At 40.6% G+C, this 18051-nt stretch overlaps 1 protein-coding gene across 3 annotated transcripts in view; it reads left to right on the top strand.

Moving 5' to 3' along the window:
- Nucleotides 1-17828, top strand: part of EFCAB14 (EF-hand calcium binding domain 14) — a 39330-nt gene extending 21502 nt beyond the window's left edge. Inside the window, exons 5-11 of one of the 3 annotated variants that reach the window (XM_043574900.1) lie at nucleotides 1749-1859; nucleotides 3860-3964; nucleotides 4932-5123; nucleotides 6822-6908; nucleotides 9702-9813; nucleotides 10817-10942; nucleotides 14343-17828. In XM_043574900.1, coding sequence (XP_043430835.1) covers nucleotides 1749-1859; nucleotides 3860-3964; nucleotides 4932-5123; nucleotides 6822-6908; nucleotides 9702-9813; nucleotides 10817-10942; nucleotides 14343-14518 — 909 coding nt within the window. In that variant the 3' untranslated portion in view covers nucleotides 14519-17828. Of the gene's footprint in view, nucleotides 1-1748; nucleotides 1860-3859; nucleotides 3965-4931; nucleotides 5124-6821; nucleotides 6909-9701; nucleotides 9814-10816; nucleotides 10943-13695; nucleotides 14054-14342 lie in introns of those variants that run through there. The other 2 variants (XM_043574901.1, XM_043574902.1) reach the window with 2 other exon arrangements.
- Nucleotides 17829-18051: the final 223 nt, after the last annotated feature.

Below are 18051 nucleotides of genomic sequence, written 5' to 3'. Positions count from 1 at the left end.
TTTCTCTAGGAAAAGTCCTTTAAATTGGGAAAATTATTTGTTTTACATATATAATTTTATATATACAGGTGATCTTTGAACAGCGTAGGTTTGAGCTGTGCAGTCCACTTGTACATCAAATTTTTTTTCAGTAAATACAGTACAGTCCTGTAAATGAATTTTTTTAATGATTTTCTTTTTTTTTTTCTTTTTTGTTATTTATTTTGAGAGAGCAAGCACGTGCACACGGGAGAGGGACAGAGAGAGAGGGAGAGAGAATCCCAAGCAGGCACCACTGTGTCAGCATAGAGCCCAGTGCAGGGCTCGAACCCACAGACTGTGAGATCATGACCTGAGCTGAGACCAAGAGTCGGGCACTTAACTGACTGAGCCATCCACCCGCCCCTCTCTTTTGATTTTCTTAACAACAGTATCTTTATTGTAAAAATATAGTGTATAATACATATAATATGCAAAATGTGTGTTAAGTGCTTATGCTATTGGTAGGCTTCTGGTCAACAACAGGCTATTTGTAGTTAAGTTTTTGGGGAGTTAGAAGTTATATGTAGATTTTCAATTGCATAAGGGGTCCGCACCCTAACCCCTGCATTATTGAAGAGTCAACTGTATATAAACATAAACGTGTAGATTCCTGTTAATTGTCTCTGCATACGCTACATGAAATTCAATTTGAAGAGGCTTGAAATAATTAAAAGCACCAATCAGTGCTTACCCTAAAATTACAGGGATAGACCACTGCACTCCCAAAAGAATGGCGAAAATTGAAAAGACTGAAGGTAGCAGTATTGATGAGAATATGAGGGAACTGGAATTCTCCTACATTGCCAATAGGAATGTAAAATGGTATAATCATTCTAGAGCAGATCTTGGCAGCTTTTTAAATTAAGTAAAGCATATATCTACCATATGATTAGCCATTCACCTCTTAGGTATGATGGTGATAAGAAAGCATATGATGAAGGGAAATGAAAACATATGCCCACATAAAGACTTGTACATGAATTCTGAAGGCAGCTTTATTTGTACTAGTCAGATAGCGAAAACAACCCATAAATGTCCATCAACAGATGAGTAGTTAAATTGTGTTGTATCCGTATGATGGAATGCTTCTCAGCAACAAGCTAAGTGGCTACGGCATGGGTTAATCTTAAACTAATGAAGCTAAGTGAAAGAAGCCATACCAATAAAACAAAAAATGAAACCAAAAAAAAAAAAAAAAAAAACCCCACATGCTCACTCACTGGTCCCCTTTATACAAAATTCTAGAAAGTGCAAACTGATATATAGTGGATCAGTGGTTGCTGGAGGGCAGGAGAAGAATTACAAAGGGGCTTGAGGAAACTTAGGAGTGATGAATGTTTATTATATCGATTGTGCTAATGGTTTCCCAGGTGTGTATATATATGTCAAAACTTACCAACTTACACATTTTGAATATGTGAATTTTATTGTATATCATTCATATCTTTAAAAAACTATTAAAGTTTCTGGGGCGCCTGGGTGGCACAGTCGGTTAAGCGTCCGACTTCAGCCAGGTCACGATCTCGCGGTCCGTGAGTTCGAGCCCCGCGTCAGGCTCTGGGCTGATGGCTCAGAGCCTGGAGCCTGTTTCCGATTCTGTGTCTCCCTCTCTCTCTGCCTCTCCCCCGTTCATGCTCTGTCTCTCTCTGTCCCCAAAATAAATAAATGTTGAAAAAAAAAAATTTTTTTAAAGGAAAACACACTGACCTTACAATGTTTCTGTTCAGAGCGTAGCTACCATTGGCAATACGTTAAACAGTGTCCATCTCGCTGTGGAGGCAGTACAGAAAACCATGGATGAACACAAGAAAACCATGGACTTACTGCAGAGTGATATGGTAAGGAAATCTACAAATGCTGCAGGAAGTCAGCATTCTGCTCACCCTCTCCTGTGTAATTGGAGTGATGCCAGTTATCCATTTGTCTAAACAGACCCTACTAAGCACCTTGTTAAAAGATGTAATCTGTAAATTAAGCAGTTAGGCTGGATAAAATTAAAAGCCGAGTCTTCTACGAACATAGTAGAAAAAATAGTAAGATACAGTTCATGGGTGGAATGGGTAGGAAAGAAAATGGGGAAGAAGGAAAGGGAAGTGTCACAAGTATTGATTGCTACATAACAGATCACCCTAAACTTTGTGGCTTAAAACAACATATTATTTCTCACTATTTTGCGGGTCAGGAATTTGGGCAGAATGCAGCCATACGTGTGACTTCGGCCTGTACCACATGAAACAGAAGAATACCCCCATCCCACTGAGCCCAGTCAACCCACAGAACCATGGGAAATAATAAATTGTTGTTTTAAGCCACAGAGCTTGGGGATGATATGTTATGCAGCAGCAGATAACTGAGACAGAAGCAAACCCCTGCAGTGCTCAAGAATTGTTTCCAGATGTCTCTTAGTGTTGTGCAGGTGTAAGCTATCTGCAATCATTCAGAGGCCTTAATTCATCACCTAGTGGGTACTCTGCTCCATGAAAGATTTATGAAGGGTGAAAAAGATGGCACAACCTTTGCTGTCTTGCTGGGGAGATGAGTTATATGTACATAAGATTAGGACTATTCAAGAAACACAAAGATTCCCTAGATTCTCCACTAATTTCTAGGTCTATCGCACATGCTCTTCTCAAGCTTTGGAGTTTCGAGTTTAAACCAGGAAGTTTGTACCAAGGAGACCTGGGCTATATTAGAGCTCTAGAAAGGGGGGTTTTTCATTTCTTCAAAACAAGAACTCCTCACTGTTATTTAATGGGGCTGACCCAGAGGAAAAAGCATTGACCTGGTGTTCAGACACTCTGGATTCTAGTTCCAACTCTGCTGCTGAGTGGGAGATTCATAATAATAAAGACCCCTAATTTAGCAATTCTTTTATTACTATTATTTTAATATCTGGAACATTTTCTCAAAGTAATTAAATATGTTCCAAAATAACTTTTTTCCTAACTCAAAAATTCATGCTTTAGAGAACCATGGAGTTTTTTTCTCCCACCTCTCTTACTTTTTCTTTATTGTGCCTTTTATTTCTTATAAAAGGGTTGATAAATATCTAGGATTTCAGGGAAAACAATTTATTTCCCCCAGTTGCATTCTATTATAATTAAATCTGCCTCTTTTAAACTTCCATAGTTGCCTGTGGTAATCCCTCCATTGGCACATTATATACTGAATTAAGTCATAGGTACAGACTCTGAAAGATTAAGGCGTGCAAAGTTTTTCCACTAGAGAGGAAAAGTGTATATAAATGTGTTACACTTCACCCTCTTCAGAGAGAGACCTGAGCAGTGGGAAGGGGATGGGAAAGGAAGGGTAACCTTCAGACATAAATCTTGGCATGTGCTGTTAAAACTGAAAAACTAACTGTGGTGCGTGATTGGTTGTTGTATTCAATGCCCAAGGCCAGTGGTTACACAACTGGCTGCTCTTTGAATGTACAAACCTCTTTAGTCCTGGGGAAATGATGACACTAGCCAAGTTCGGACTGAGTTCTCAGGCCCCTGGGACGTTACAGTGATTCTACAGTTTCTCTGAGAGTACAGGTAATAGAGGCAAGGAGGACTGGTGTCTGGGGAGTTCATTCCATTCAGAGATGGAGAAACACTGGGAGGGTCTCAGTTCCCTGAGGTGTCTGGGTGCTGCTGATCCAGTCCACCCTTCAGGCTGGCATCCCCAAAAGTACCTGGTGCCCTCAGGGCCTAGCACAAGACTGGTCACACTATAGGCTCCTGGGAACTAATTGTTGATTAATCATGGATACCTCCTTTGGGAAGCTAGAAGGTTTTGGGACCATCCTAGATGGTAATTACTTGCCTATACGAACCTCTATTCCTGTAAACAGAATCAGCACTTCTTGAAAGAGAACAGTGGAAGCAACCAGAGCAGTCCATCACCTTCAGCTACATCAGAAGTTGACAATAAAACCCACAGTGAGAATTTGAAACAGGTACTTTTTTGTCTCTGGCTTAACTCCCTGTGCCCACAGTGAACTCTGAGGGCCGCTTGAGTAGTTGGGCTCCATGTTGTGGCGCCTCATCCCATGCATATATTTGCCTGCCTGAGAGCTGAGCAGAAAGCAATGTGCGTCGCTGTCTTAGGAGTCTAAGATGTCATCCTGACTCTTCTTTGGCACTCTGCTTTTTTTCCCTGCATGTCCGTCAGTAGAGTAAATTCCTTTTCACATCTTAAAAGGCATAGAAGAGCCAGATTATCCTGAAACTGTTTATGAAAAATAGTGATCTGAGCAAGTTAACATTTCTAAACTGTTAGAAAGCATTTTAGATGCTTTCTGAGACTAAAGACAAGAAGAGGAAAAAGGTTATTGAGTTCAGAATCACATGAAAGAGAATAAAGGAAATCTTCACTAAGAATTCCTGTCCTGAGTTTAATGCCCTCTAAAACCTATAGTCATCATTCCTTTTTAAGTAGCAATCAGTACTAGAGGATGTCAATAAAAATAATTGAATCTTGTACTAAATAATGCACTACTTGTTATGGTTTTGCTACATGAGCCAATTCAGTAATTGGTATTGTTCCTAAGGTAGTTTTGTTCTGACAAATTAGGTTAATGGGCGTTTCAGTTAATAACCCAGCAAGCTTTCCCGCCAGCAGGTGAGGTAAACATTGGGCAATCAATTCCCAAGCTCTCAGCTTTCTGGGACCAGAGAGTGAATCATGTAGTTAGTCCCCTTTCCTCCTCCTGTCTAGCTGAGGTCAAACAACTCCAGAGGGAGTAAACTCAGAGCAATTGAGAGTGGAAGGACAAAGCCAAGACAGACAATCGATGGTCTAAACCAGGAAAAGGAGTTTACTTCGGTCACGTGACATGGTAATGGTTGTTTAGTGCTGCTGGCCTGCTTGTCTAGTGTATGTCTTTTAGTTGGATTCCACAGTTTGATTTATTTCCACTCCAGGATATCCTGTACCTTCACAACTCTTTAGAGGAGGTAAACAGTGCCCTAGTGGGGTACCACAGACAGAACGATCTTAAACTCAAGAGAATGAATGAGACAGTCAGGAACCTTACCCAGAGAGTCAACTGGATAGAAACAGATCTGGTTGCTATGAGCAAGGTAGAAAAGCAAGCGAACCTGTCCCTCAGCATGGTAAGCCATTTCGGGTCTTTTGTGATATGTTCTGTGTTGCCGTGTGTTTTGTCTGCACGTGGATGACACTCCACAGACCTTTCAGATGCAGTCTCCTGGCATATTTGAGAGGCTACACCTGTGTGCTGTGCTTCATCCTGCCTCCTTTAATCTCCACACTAGCTCTGTGATGTGAATGGCACAGGCATAGTTAGCCCTGATCTGGAAAGAGAGATGTAGAGGGGGTTCAGTTGCTTGCCACGGCTTCACCACAAGCTGATGGCAGAAATGACAAGCCGCCTATTGTGTTACCAGTGACCCATCTGGTAGAGAAGCTCTGGCACATGTTTCCAAGGGAGATCTCCTTGCTCTTTTTTAAGTTGTTAGGGGTGGGAACAATGACAGTGACAATAAGTGAAGAATCTTTTGCCATTTCTTCAAGCCTGAACTTGGCTTTTCAGATTTATCCTGCTTTGTCTGCATGTTAGGGGGATCCTTTGCCATATAATGTGAGAAAGCCATTTAAAACAGACCAGGTCAGACCAGCTCCTCAACTTGAGAGATCATTGAGTCCATCCTCCCATTTTACATGAGGAAACAGTGACCTGAGTCATTGGTGCTGGCAGACCATGTGGTTTACTGGTTTTCATGGTATTGTTAATAAAATGTGTTTTTTTCTATATTGTCCTGGGATCCATGTGGATTGCTTTTTAATAGCTGCAGGCCCCACCCTTAAAGATTTCGTACAACAAAGACACAGGCATATGTAAAGAAATGGAAACCTAAAACAGGGAATTGTAGCATAAATTCAAGGAAGCAGCAAAGCTAGAAGCAAGCCCACAAGTAAAGTTGAACTCCAGCACCCGGCAGGCAGGGTTTGAACTGACTCTGCCGCAGTGGAGCCTTGGTGGCTTGCCTGGCATGGCTTGGAGCGTGGAGTCAGAAGACCTGTCCCCACTCCTGCTTTACAAGGGCATGGATTTACTACAAAGCCGTGAGGATTAAAGGAGCCTTGTTTTATTTTACTTACTTATTTTTTAATGTTTTTATTTTTGAGAGGGAGAGGCAGAGGGAGAGAGAGAGAGAGAGAGAAAGAGACAGAGAGAGAGAGAGAGAGAGAGAGAGAATCCCAACCAGGCAGTATGTGTCAGTGCATAGCCTGACACGGGGCTCAACTCATGAACTGTGAGATCATGACTTGAGCCAAAATCAAGAGTCGGACATTTAAAACTGACTTAGCCACCCAGGCGCCCTAAAGGAACCTTATTTTAAAAAGCCCCTTTGAACTCAACTAAACTAAGTAGGGGCTAGGAATTTGGGGTGGTTTGATGAGTGTTGGGCCTTGAAGGTTTTCAAGGCTAATTGTGAGAATTTGCTGCCCCAGACTCCCCGTACAGTCCCTCCCCCTCCACTTTATTTTTCTCCAGAAGAAGAAATCGTTAATAGCACCGTCTGTCCTGCTGTTTTCTTCCAACAGCGTCATGCCTAGCCTGGCTCTGGGTATATAAGTCCCCTCACCTTCTGTACTTTAGAAGTATGAAAGTTTGTGAAGCGACGGTTTCAGCTTTGTGTCTCAGCTGCCTTTCTCCCCCTCTGCTTCTCCTATTGGTATTTCTGTTGAAAGTGTCCTGAGAACCTTTCAGTTTGACTACTTTGTTTCAAATGTGCTAGATGTTTAAGTTTTAATGTTTGCCTTTAATCTTGTTTTTACCTTTTAAGATGGATGATAGAGCCACCACTCTAAAAAGAGAGTCCTTGCATCAAATGACCAACAGAACGGACACATTAAAAACCCAGAGCATAAAGGTAAATTACAGGGGGCTTCTTTTGAAGTAAGAATAATGCATCAGCATCTTTGTGCTTTTGAGGGGTGTCTGGCTGGTTCAGTCGGTACAATGTACAATTCTTGATCTCAGGGTGGTGAGTTCGAGCCCTGTGTTGGGGGTAGAGATTACTTAAAAAGAAAAGACACAACAGCATGTTTGTGCATTTGAGCAACTGTTTCTTTCTCGAAAGGAGCACATCGGTCTCGGTTGCTGAGACTTCAAGACAGAGTAATTAATAAATTAGTATATGAGTGAATAGGTGAATACTTTATCAGGCACCTACCCTGTGCCAAGCCCTTTTTGAGGAGCTGGGGTGACCGCAGTGAGCAGGATAGACGTGTGATCCTTATTCTGATGGAACTCAAAGTCCATCAGTCAGAAAATCATTACTACATAATTGAACAGATAATTACTGTGAGTATGATACCTGCTACAAAGGAAAATTACAGGGTATGATGAGAGTGTTAACAGAGGTCAGGAAAGCTTCCCTAAGGAAATTACTTTTAAGCTATGACAGTAGGTTATCTGTACTAACAACAGAGAACAGAGGCATAGATCATCTAAAACTCTTGTCTAACCTAAACATTATTTTTAGATTGCAGTCTCAGTACTTACATAGTCCATTTAAACTTCAGCCAGTTCCTTTCACCTTGTACCTTCCTGTTTTGTTTTGTTTTGTTTTGTTTTTAAGTTCTTCCCTGACATACTGTCAAGATAAGACAATCTGTGATATGCTTTGATATCCCAGGAAATAAAGTTTATTAACATTCTCTGTGATTAGAGTATTGTTTAATACTATAAGATCTGGGCTATAAAGTAAAAGCCAGGAAGATTGTGGCTAAGTGGCTAAAATACCACCTCAGATGCATATTGTGTGTGAGAAGCTCAAGGATATGAGGTTCAGAGGAAATGAACTTGGAAATGAACCATAGGACAGGCAGTTTTCAATGTAATACTTTGTATCTATATTTGTTCTTCCTTAACTATTGCCCAGATATATTAAGATTTTAATACTTTGTGATCTCGGCTTTTGTTGCATTTTCTAACTACTTCTATAAAAAATAAATAAAAATACCTCACCTGGGGAATGACAAGAAAAATTGAAGATCCAGATACAAATGTTGAACACAAAGTAACAGGTGGTTACTGATGGAAGCTAGTGATTTTAGCAGCGGTTCATATTTTAACAGTAAACGTCAGAATCAAACAAACATCAGAATCATGCACATTTTTTGTCTAAATTTCCTGGTTTTGCTTTCAGACTCTTTATGTTTTTAACTGTCATCCCAATGTATTGGTCCCTCTGTCCTACTTAATTTACACATCCTAACCAGATATAATTTCTCTTTAATTTCTTCATAAATTCCTCAAGTATTTAGTACCTAGTTTTAGTCATCTGTGTCCATATATTAGCCCCTTAATAAGCCCGAGTGATCTTCTATATGGTAACTATTAGAGTAGAAATGAAGGTCAGAGAAATAATTGAATTAAAAAAAAACAAAAAAACACGTAATGAGTTGGTGTTCTGACAGAACACATGATCAGGACCTTTCACACTAGCCTAAGCAGTTAGAAATGCCTAATAAGCCTTTGGCGCCTGGGTGGCTCAGTCAGTTGAGCATCCGACTCTTGATTTTCGCTCAGATCACGATCCCAAGGTCATGGGATCAAGCCTTGTGTCAGTCTCCATGCTGTGCATGAAGCCTGTTTAAGATTCTCTCGCTCTCTCTCTTTTCCTCTCCCTCTCCTCTTCTCCCCTCTCCCCTGCTATGCTTTTTCTCTCTCTTTTAAATTAAAAAAAAAAAAAAAAAAATTTAAAAAGCCTAAGCCTCATAGAAACCAGACTTCTCTCTTTTTATAATTAAATATATTTTTTGTATGCCACTCTGGATCATCCTGGAAATGAGGAAAGGGTGTAGGGAAAAACTTTTTTAATTTTTTTTTAACATTTATTTATTTTTGAGACAGAGAGAGACAGAGCATGAATGGGGGAGGGTCAGAGAGAGAGGGAGACACAGAATCTGAAACAGGCTCCAAGCTCTGAGCTGTCAGCACAGAGCCCGACGCCGGGCTCGAACTCATGGACCGCGAGATCATGACCTGAGCTGAAGTTGGGTGCTTAACCGACTGAGCCACCCAGGCGCCCCTGGAAAATCTTTTTTAAAAGATGTAAGTAAGTCAAACTTGGAGTTAGAAATTTTACAGCTCTCCTACAGCTCCTCCTGCTCCTACAGCTCCTGCCACCACTTGAACCCTCGGGTGGGGGAGAGGGGGACAAAGAAAAGCCAGGGTTTGTTGCCTTTTTTTCTTTTTTTTTTTTTTAAGGTGATAAGAGCATAAAACTCTACCTAAAGTTATCTAGTCACAAGGTAAAGTAAGATATTCAGGAAAATTATTTAGTGTGAAATAGCTCCTAGAAAATAATATCTACTCATTTAGGAAATGGGTGTTACATGGGCACCTGAGCAAGGGTACATTTCCTTTACTGCTGACACACGCCTGCCTTCCGCCATCAGCCAAACATTCACAGTGGATCTCACATTGCCTGTCGCATAATGTCCCCTAATGGTCTAGTCTCAAATCCAGCTAGGCCCTCATCAACTCTGAGTACCAAAGGTATCTCTAGTATTTGTTGATTCATTCCTTCATTACCTTTAATAGGGAACCTACTGGAAGTCAAACACTTCCTGCTAAATAGGCTCTGGGAACATAACGAAGAATCAGGTAAGGTCTTCTCTCCACCCTAAGCCTCTGTGGTCTTTATTTTGGACAGAAAGAAGATAGTCCAGATTCTCAAGTATCCAAGCTCAGAGAGAGACTGCAGCTGATCAGTGCTCTCACAAACAAGCCTGAGAGCAACAGGCCACCAGACACCACCGACAAAGGTGAGATACTCAGGGCTGGCTTCTGCATGTCTCACGTAGGCTTGGGCAGCTCGCCTCCCACACAGGGAGTGGGGACAGGTGTTCTAGCAGGACTGATCAGACCGAGGGAATGATGCCTGAATGCACCGAGATGAAGATGATACACTTTGGTTTCATTTAGGAAAAACCATTTTGTACATGATTTGTATTCCAGTCTATTAAGGAAAGAATGGGTAATGTTTAGCTTGAAATAGACTTCTCCATGCTGTCTGCATCCAATTATGGGCAAAAATGTAACTGTCATAGTATATATTAAACCAGCCCTATATGTTGTTTACGGAAGTCTTTTCATTACTCTAAGTGCATAAAATTTACTTAAAAATAAATATTAGTCCTTCTGAAAAACCATTAGCAAATAATGATGGGATCATTGAGTTGGAAAGGCCCTTGGCTTTAGGGAGGGACATACCTAATCAATATTAGCAGATGCCTCAAGGACATAACTAAAGCACTGGACTGGATTGGCTTTGGCCCCTACCCTCCACAAATATTTTTCATTTTGGGGAAAACATTACATCCTCTCTTACTCTCTTTTGGGTAGGGGAACAGTCTACAATGGGAGGCCTTGTGCTAACATCATGCTACATAATTGTGTGACAGCCCTCTTTCAGCACCAGTTGATCTGGTGGCACATACCCCACATCAGACTTACGGTATGGCTCCTAGGATATCAGGCATCCAATGCTATTCTCACTTGGCAGCTTAAACTCTTAGCATCTAAACCTATGTAAAGCTAACTTGTACTAGAAGAGCTTCCCATGGGACCACAGCTTAAACCTTAATGTTATAGGGTACTGTATGATCTTCACTTACCCACACAACGTATCTCAATCCATGCCTTTAACTTCACACAGTCACTGTGCTACTTGGTATGTATGTAATTACCCTAAAACGTGACCTTTAGTACTGGTTTATTTTGGTGTCAGGTTTGATAATACTATAAAACAATATATGTTTGTTACAGAGCAAGTACAAAGTTTCACATCAAAGCCATCAGCATTGCCAAAATCTCCACCGTCTTATGGAGATCACATTGAGAAAACTGCCCAGCTAAGACCTATTGCCCTACCAGGAATTTCTAGCATCAAAGGTAAATGCTTAGGGGCGCCTGGGTGGCCCAGTCGGTTGAGCTTCCGACTTCAGCTCAGGTCATGATCTCACAGCTCATGAGTTCAAGCCCCACGTAGGGCTCTGTGCTGACAGCTTGGAGCCTGGAGCCTGCTTCCAATTCTGTCTCCCTCTCTCTATGCCCCTAACCCAGTCGCATTCTGTCTCTGTCTCTCTCCAAAATAAGCATTAAAAAAAAATTTTTTTTAAAAAGGTAAATGTTTATACCATGGAATAATAGGGGAAATGTTCAAAGCTATAAATTTTTAATTTTTTTAACTTATAAGAAAAAAAATTATAATTCTTTTATATATAATTATATATAATTATATAATTATAATTAACATTGAGTACTTTCTGTGAGCCAGATACTTGGTATGATATGCATTATATTATATATTATTATTATATAATATATATATTATATAATACTCTGAACAATCCTGGGAACATAAATATTCATGTATTCTACCCATTTTATTGGTAGGGAAACTGCCTAAGTCCACACAGCAAGTATCAGACTAAAGCAAAATTCACACCAAGACAGCCTGACACCCAAGTTTGCACTCTCAACCAATGCACTGTAGAGTCTTCATTCATTCAGTGAGTGCCTAATTAGACCCAGTGCTAAGCAGTAAAAATACAGTGTAAGACATGATCTCACTTTCCTCAAGGATGTGACAGTCTAGTGGAGAAGGCAAACAAGCAACCATAATACCCTGAGATAGCAAATACTGTTTGCTAAGGCCCTCTAAAAAATGAGGGGTCCTCTGGCTGAAAACCAGCAAGATAAACAGTAGGAAGGATATGATTCACAGAAAAACCATGTTTGCCTTGCTTCCAGCAGTGTGTGCTATCCTTCGTGGTGATGTTTAGAGTCTCCTGATTTTGCATTCGCTAACTGCTTGGAAAATCACCCATTCCTGTCCACCTACATTTGTCTGGCTCTCCACCTTAACTTAGATACCATTCCACCAGAAAACATTTTCTTACCTCCCAGGACTGGATTAGGTTCTTCCTGTGTATGCTCTTTTATAATATCTTATGTTTGCCCCTGTGTAACACATGTCACTGTGTTGTAATTTCCTGGGGAGATAGAAAATTGGCTTTACTCCCAGCCCCTAGCATAATGCCTGGTACACGTGAATATTTGTTACGTGAATGAGTTATCTACAGCCTACAATTAATGTGTAAAGCATAGAAGACTTAAATTTCTATTGCCATATAAATGCATTACTTTTTCATCTTATCTCCAAGTTTTTTTCTTTCTGTTTTCTGGGGAGACAGAAGAATGCTAAATTGTGTTTACTGGCAACACAAGTGCCTTCTCCCACTTTGCATTTATTACATCAAGAATTGATGAGAATGCATGGAGGAAAGACTGATAGAGCAGATTGAGAAATAGCCATCTTAACATTTATACTTCAATCCTTAACATTGGCCTCAGATACTTTGGATGACTACACTTTTGGAATCACCCAAAGCAGCAATAGGATTTTTATTTCAATACTGCTACCAAGTGCATAGCACATTTTATAAACTCACGCCCTGTATAGAGACACACACAAAACACATTTTCCAGCTAGCCACTTGGTGGCAGCCATTGAGAACAAGTGTCCCACCTGCTTTTCTGGCTGTCAGAGCTTTTGAGACTCTTGAGCTGCTTTGCTGGGGCTGTCTCAGGAGTGAAAGCAGGGCCTTCAGAAGCTTGTCTGCAAAACTCCTTGATGGACTGCACCTTGCACTGCTTCCCCCGCTTTAGGTCGTTTCTGTTCTTCCTGAGTACCAAACAGCAAGAGGCCTATAGAATCTACAGGTGGAGCTGGCTACATGAAGAGAGGAAAGAGATTTAGGAAGACTTTTAAGGAAACCTAAGCCTCATGACTGTCTCTTGATATTAGAGACTAAATCTACTAAGTCATTCTGTGGGGACACAATCAAGTCCTTTTAAAATATTATGTGAATAACCGGCCCTCCTACGTGTTCATTATGGGGCCCTTGAGAAAATACCAGAAGAGACCATTGATGGAAACTCTCCGATCCTATTGGCTCAAATAATATCTTAGAACTAAAAAAGAAGCTACAGATCAACTGGTGATAGTGCTGTCTCTTAGCTGGGAGAGAGAGAGAGCACATGTGCCTGATGCTTTATACTATATATATCACTTTGAAGAGATCTGTAGCCTTCTGGTTCTTTTTTTTTTTAATTGACATATAAGTCATAGTATCATAGTATTCACCCTTTTAAAATGTATAATCCACATTGTACAACCATCACCATTATCTAATTCCCCAGAAGAAATCCTGTACCCGTTAAACACTCACTCTATTCCCCCACTCCAAGCCCCTGGCAACCACTAATCTTTCAACCAAAATCTTTGGATTTGCCTGTGCTGGTGTTTCATATAAATGGAATCATAGGATCCATGGCCTTGTATATGCTTCTTTCACTTAGCCTGTTTTCAGGGTTCATCATATTGTAACATGTAGCAGTATTTCATTCCTTTATATGGCTGAATAATATTCCATTATATGGATAATACTACATTTTATCCATTCATCAGCTAATGGACATTTGGATTGTTTCTGCCTTCTGGCTATTAGGAATAATGCAGCTGTGAATATTCACATACAAGTTTTTGTATGGGCATATGTTTTCATTTCTTTTGAGTATATACCTGGGAATGGAATTGTTGGATCATACGGTAATTCTGTTTAACTAACAATATGCTATAGTCTGTTTTACAGGCTCAGCTCCTACCATTAGCTCTTGAGGCTTCTGCAGTCCTTTTTACCCGTCCAACATAAGAATAAAATCTGGAAAATCTAAAAGGAAGGCCTTGGGGAGAAAGCCCAGCCCACTCATTTCTCCTGTGATTATCTGTCACTGCTTCTGTTTTGGAAGGATAATGCCATTCAGTAATTCTTCTCATTCGTAAAGGATCAAGAATCATCTTTCTGATTTAGTGAGATACTGAACTTTATCTTTTGGAAACAGAGTCTGCAAAATAGCTTTTCTTTTAGTGCTTTGCATTCAGTTGAGGCTGCTTGTTAAACTGTTAAGTAAATTTGGGGCACTTGGGTAGCTCAGTCAGTTAAGTGTCTGACTCTTGATTTCGGCTCAGGTCATGTTCTCACGGTTCATGAGTCCAAGTCCCTCATCAGGCTCTGTACTGATAGTGAAGGGCCTGTTTGGGATCCTCTCCCCACCCCCCCTTGCTTTCTGACCCTCTCCTACACACACACGCCTGCGCGCACATACGCTTTCTCTCAAAAATAAGTAAACTTTAAAATAAACTAATTAATTAAAATAAATAAATAAACTGTTAAGTAAATTTAGCTATATGTGTAGACATACACATTATGTAATTCCTTTTTAACAGATCTTCAGGATTTATTCCACAAGACTGGCCAGGACATGGATGGAAAGCTGACCTACCAGGAAATCTGGAACTCCTTAGGTTCTGCCGTGCCAGGACTAGAGACTTTGAAAGAGTTTGATTCTGATGGCGATGGAAGATATTCATTCCTGGAGCTAAGGGTAGCTTTAGGTGTCTAGTCTCATCAGGCATATTTTAGAAATGCTATACACCCAGGACTACCTAATATCTACTCACCTAACAAGAACAACTGTTTTACTTACCAATCAATCCTCCAGTCCTCCAAACTACTGTAGCAGACACATTGTCACCTTTTAACTTGTTTGAAAAAGCTATAAAATTATTTTTTTAAAAAAAGGCCATTTTACTTATGTGATATTCAGAAATCTCTGATTTCCTAAAACCAGTAAGATCTTAATTTAAAAATTGCCAGAAAAAAGTCAAGCTCTCTTTTTTCCCTCTTTCCTTTTTTTTTTTTTTTTTTTTTTTTTTTTTTTTTTTTTTTTAGGGAAGGAAACCTTATCTTTTAAAACTGGAAAATGTGTATATAGAGAGAATAAGCCACCTTTTATATTTCACATAAATTTGCCTTAAATTAGCTGCACTTTATACAGACTCAGAAAATGTCTTTCCTTTAAAAGGTAGACCTTTTCTGTTTGTAAATATTTAAAATGAAAGAAAGAATTGTGCATATTTTGTGGGAAGTAGGAAGAATGGTTTGAAACAGGATGTGAACAAATGACTTGTTATTAAAAATCGCTGATCTGGTAACTTTGGAAAGTATGTCCATGTCTCCTTTAGGTGCTGCCACGGGGTTTGGCATGGAAGCTGGAGGAATAGATTTGGGGAGGTGAGGTGACACTGTAGCACAGTGCTGCCCCCAGGCTCAGGAAAATAAGATTCTGGCTCTTTGTTCCTGTCCCCTCAGCTAATCCCAACCTCTGAACCAGAGAAGTCTCGTTGGGGGTTTTTTCTCACTTTTAATCCTATTTCAGTGTTGATGAGCATAAAAAGTTATCCCGTGGGGAGCTACATTTTCCCCACTGAGTGAGCTAGATTATCTTCACCCACCCACCGAAGTCCATCCTCAAGCCAGAGCTGACTGCCACCTCTGATGCGGTCTCCCTTCTGAGGGGCAGGGCAGCACTTTCACTCACTATCACAGCCTGGCTACCCAGGAGGAGCCTTAGAGGATAGCTTTGCCCCTCCTTTTGACCCAGGAAGCTCCTTGAGGTTTTACCTGAAGGCTTTTGCCAAGAAGAACCTCCTACGTTCCTCTGTGGCCTGAAACCAGAGAAGTTGTGAAATGCAGCACATGAAATCCTGTTAGGTCCCTACCAGTTGTCAGCTCAGAAGTGGCTACAAGGGTTCTGTCCAGAGGATGCCAAACCACGTGGAGCTGGCCTGGACCAGGCACTTCACTTGATGGCAGCAAGTTTCTTCAGATCTCATAACAAGCAAGTGCAATACTTCTCCCTTTAAATATTTCTGTAGGCCCCCAGAAAAGTAGGAAAGGTCCCCAGACCGGAAGGAATTACATCTGTGTGTGTGCTGTGCTGTTCATAGAAGCAGGCTTTGGGCAACACAAAAGGAAAAACTTAACTGGCCGTAGGCCACGTCAGGGAGAAACTACAGGTTTCATGGCATAGACTTCTTTAGTAGAGCTCATTTCTATTTTAACTTTATCCAAGTTGCCCTGTTACCCGTGGATGCAGTCGCACACTCTTAAACATTTTAGGGCTGGGTTTTTTCTTTATATGATGTTCAGTTTAGTGTTGGCTAACCTTGATTTTTTTTTTCTCTGACAGTATTAAAGTTTAGTTAAAGCAAGATGAAGTCTTTTCCCATGAATGTGTCTGCTTACCTCATAATGGCTTGTGCTTCTTTCTGTCTTTTGAAAAAAACAAAAAAACTCCCTTGCCCATCTGAGCTATTTCACTTTCTTGGAAAGGTTAAAATATAGTATAAAATTAGCCTGGCACTTTAGGTACCTTGAAGATAACTCTTCTTCTTCTGGCTGCCTTCCATGCCCACCCCCTTTTTAAATATATATACCCTTACAGATTTTGTAACAACCAAATAAAATTCTAGCAATAAATTGAATTATACTGCTATATTTGTATATACTGTACCATAAATAGTATGTCTGTACCTGGAAGGTATTTTTTTGAGAACTGATTTATATGAAATATACTTGAGGGTAATGTAGCTTGTCCTTTTTAGTTTCAAATTCTTATTCATAGGCAGATACTTTGAGGACACCTTAACTCTTTGTTGCCTGTACTTTTCTTTTGTACCAGATAGCTATACCTGGAGAAGTCAGTTTTGTTTTCCAGTTGATCACCTGTCCGTCCCACCTCCAGCTTATCTGGCTAGCTAGCATTGTCCGAGGGCCAGCTGTATGTACCTCTTCCCTACCAAACTGGCGGAGGTGTTTCTGCTTCACTCGCAGATGAATCCCTTTGCCATAACTGCTGCCCTGTCTCCCAGACTGAAGCAGGGCATGTTGAACTCTTTTGTTCCAGGTTGAGCAGATTCATTGGCTTAAGAGTTTTATAAGCCACTCACTCAGTGTGAATTTGGGAGTTTTATTTGTAAGTGGTCTTAACTTCTCCAACCTGGGACTTCTGAGCTGTAGTCAAGCCTTTCCTGCCTCATCTCAGGGGAAGATTGGGTTTTGGTTTTTGTTTCAAATACTTTTACCTTTTCACTCTGGCAGTGCCTACTGCTGCTGCTTTCCTAAGTTACCCAAAGCACTGCTTCTTGGCCCCTTTTTTTTCTTTTGCCTTACTATCTGGGATAATGTTTACTTAGAGAGCCTCCCTATAAATCAGAGAACCAAAAAGGTATTCTAGGAAGAGAAGAATCAAAGGAATAGAGAACCTGGCTTAGGGGTGACTGTAGTGTCATTTTACGGGCAGAGAGGGACCTGGCATTTAGGAATGTGTCTGATACAGCAAAGCTGAAGAGGACACCCTTCACCTGCCACCAACAACTTTTCCTTCCATTGGTGTTTCCTCACTTTATGTTGCTTTGCTGGACGTAACCCTGTTGCCCCCTACTCCTACTGCGCCAGTCTTGCTCGTCACAGTTGAAGACTTTGACGGTGATGGGCTCATACTCATAATGGCCTGCTGTTGAGTTGTTTTTAGTGGCAGCTTTTGTTTGCTACACACCTCATTGGCTTATGAACACCAGCTAGATGTGGTTCCTTCTTTCATATCCAAACCAGAACACATTTGGGTATTCCTGAGACTTAATACAGAGTGTGTATTGTTTGTTATACGAACCTAACCTACCTTGTTGTTTTCTCATATTAAGAAATGTAAATCTACTTTGCTTTAGTGGAGCTATTTTGGTACTGTATAAGCAATTTCGGTTCTATTTAGGGAGTGAATTCAAGGTCTCTATGACTTAAGCTTTGCTTATTTCATATAGGTAATACAGCTATTTTAATTTATCTAAATAAAACATTTCCTTTTTCTCCCACTGTGTCTGTGACTAAAGGTCCCCCTCTCCTCCGACCTTCAATTACTAAGGAAAAAACCTTTGATCCTTATATAGACTCCCTCCTTCCAAAAACAAAAACTAACAGATGGTAAAGAGTCTGCTTTAAGAATTGCAGAATCTGCCCTAAAAGTGAAGGCTGCTGCTTAGGCATCTGCAGTGTTGAAGAGGGTGGGGCAAGGGAAGAGTGAGTCCCTTCCCCTCT

Source organism: Prionailurus bengalensis, chromosome C1, assembly GCF_016509475.1.
Source record: "Prionailurus bengalensis isolate Pbe53 chromosome C1, Fcat_Pben_1.1_paternal_pri, whole genome shotgun sequence".
In the NCBI taxonomy this organism is placed as follows: Eukaryota; Metazoa; Chordata; class Mammalia; order Carnivora; family Felidae; genus Prionailurus; species Prionailurus bengalensis.
This window is presented reverse-complemented; position numbering and strand designations above follow the sequence as displayed.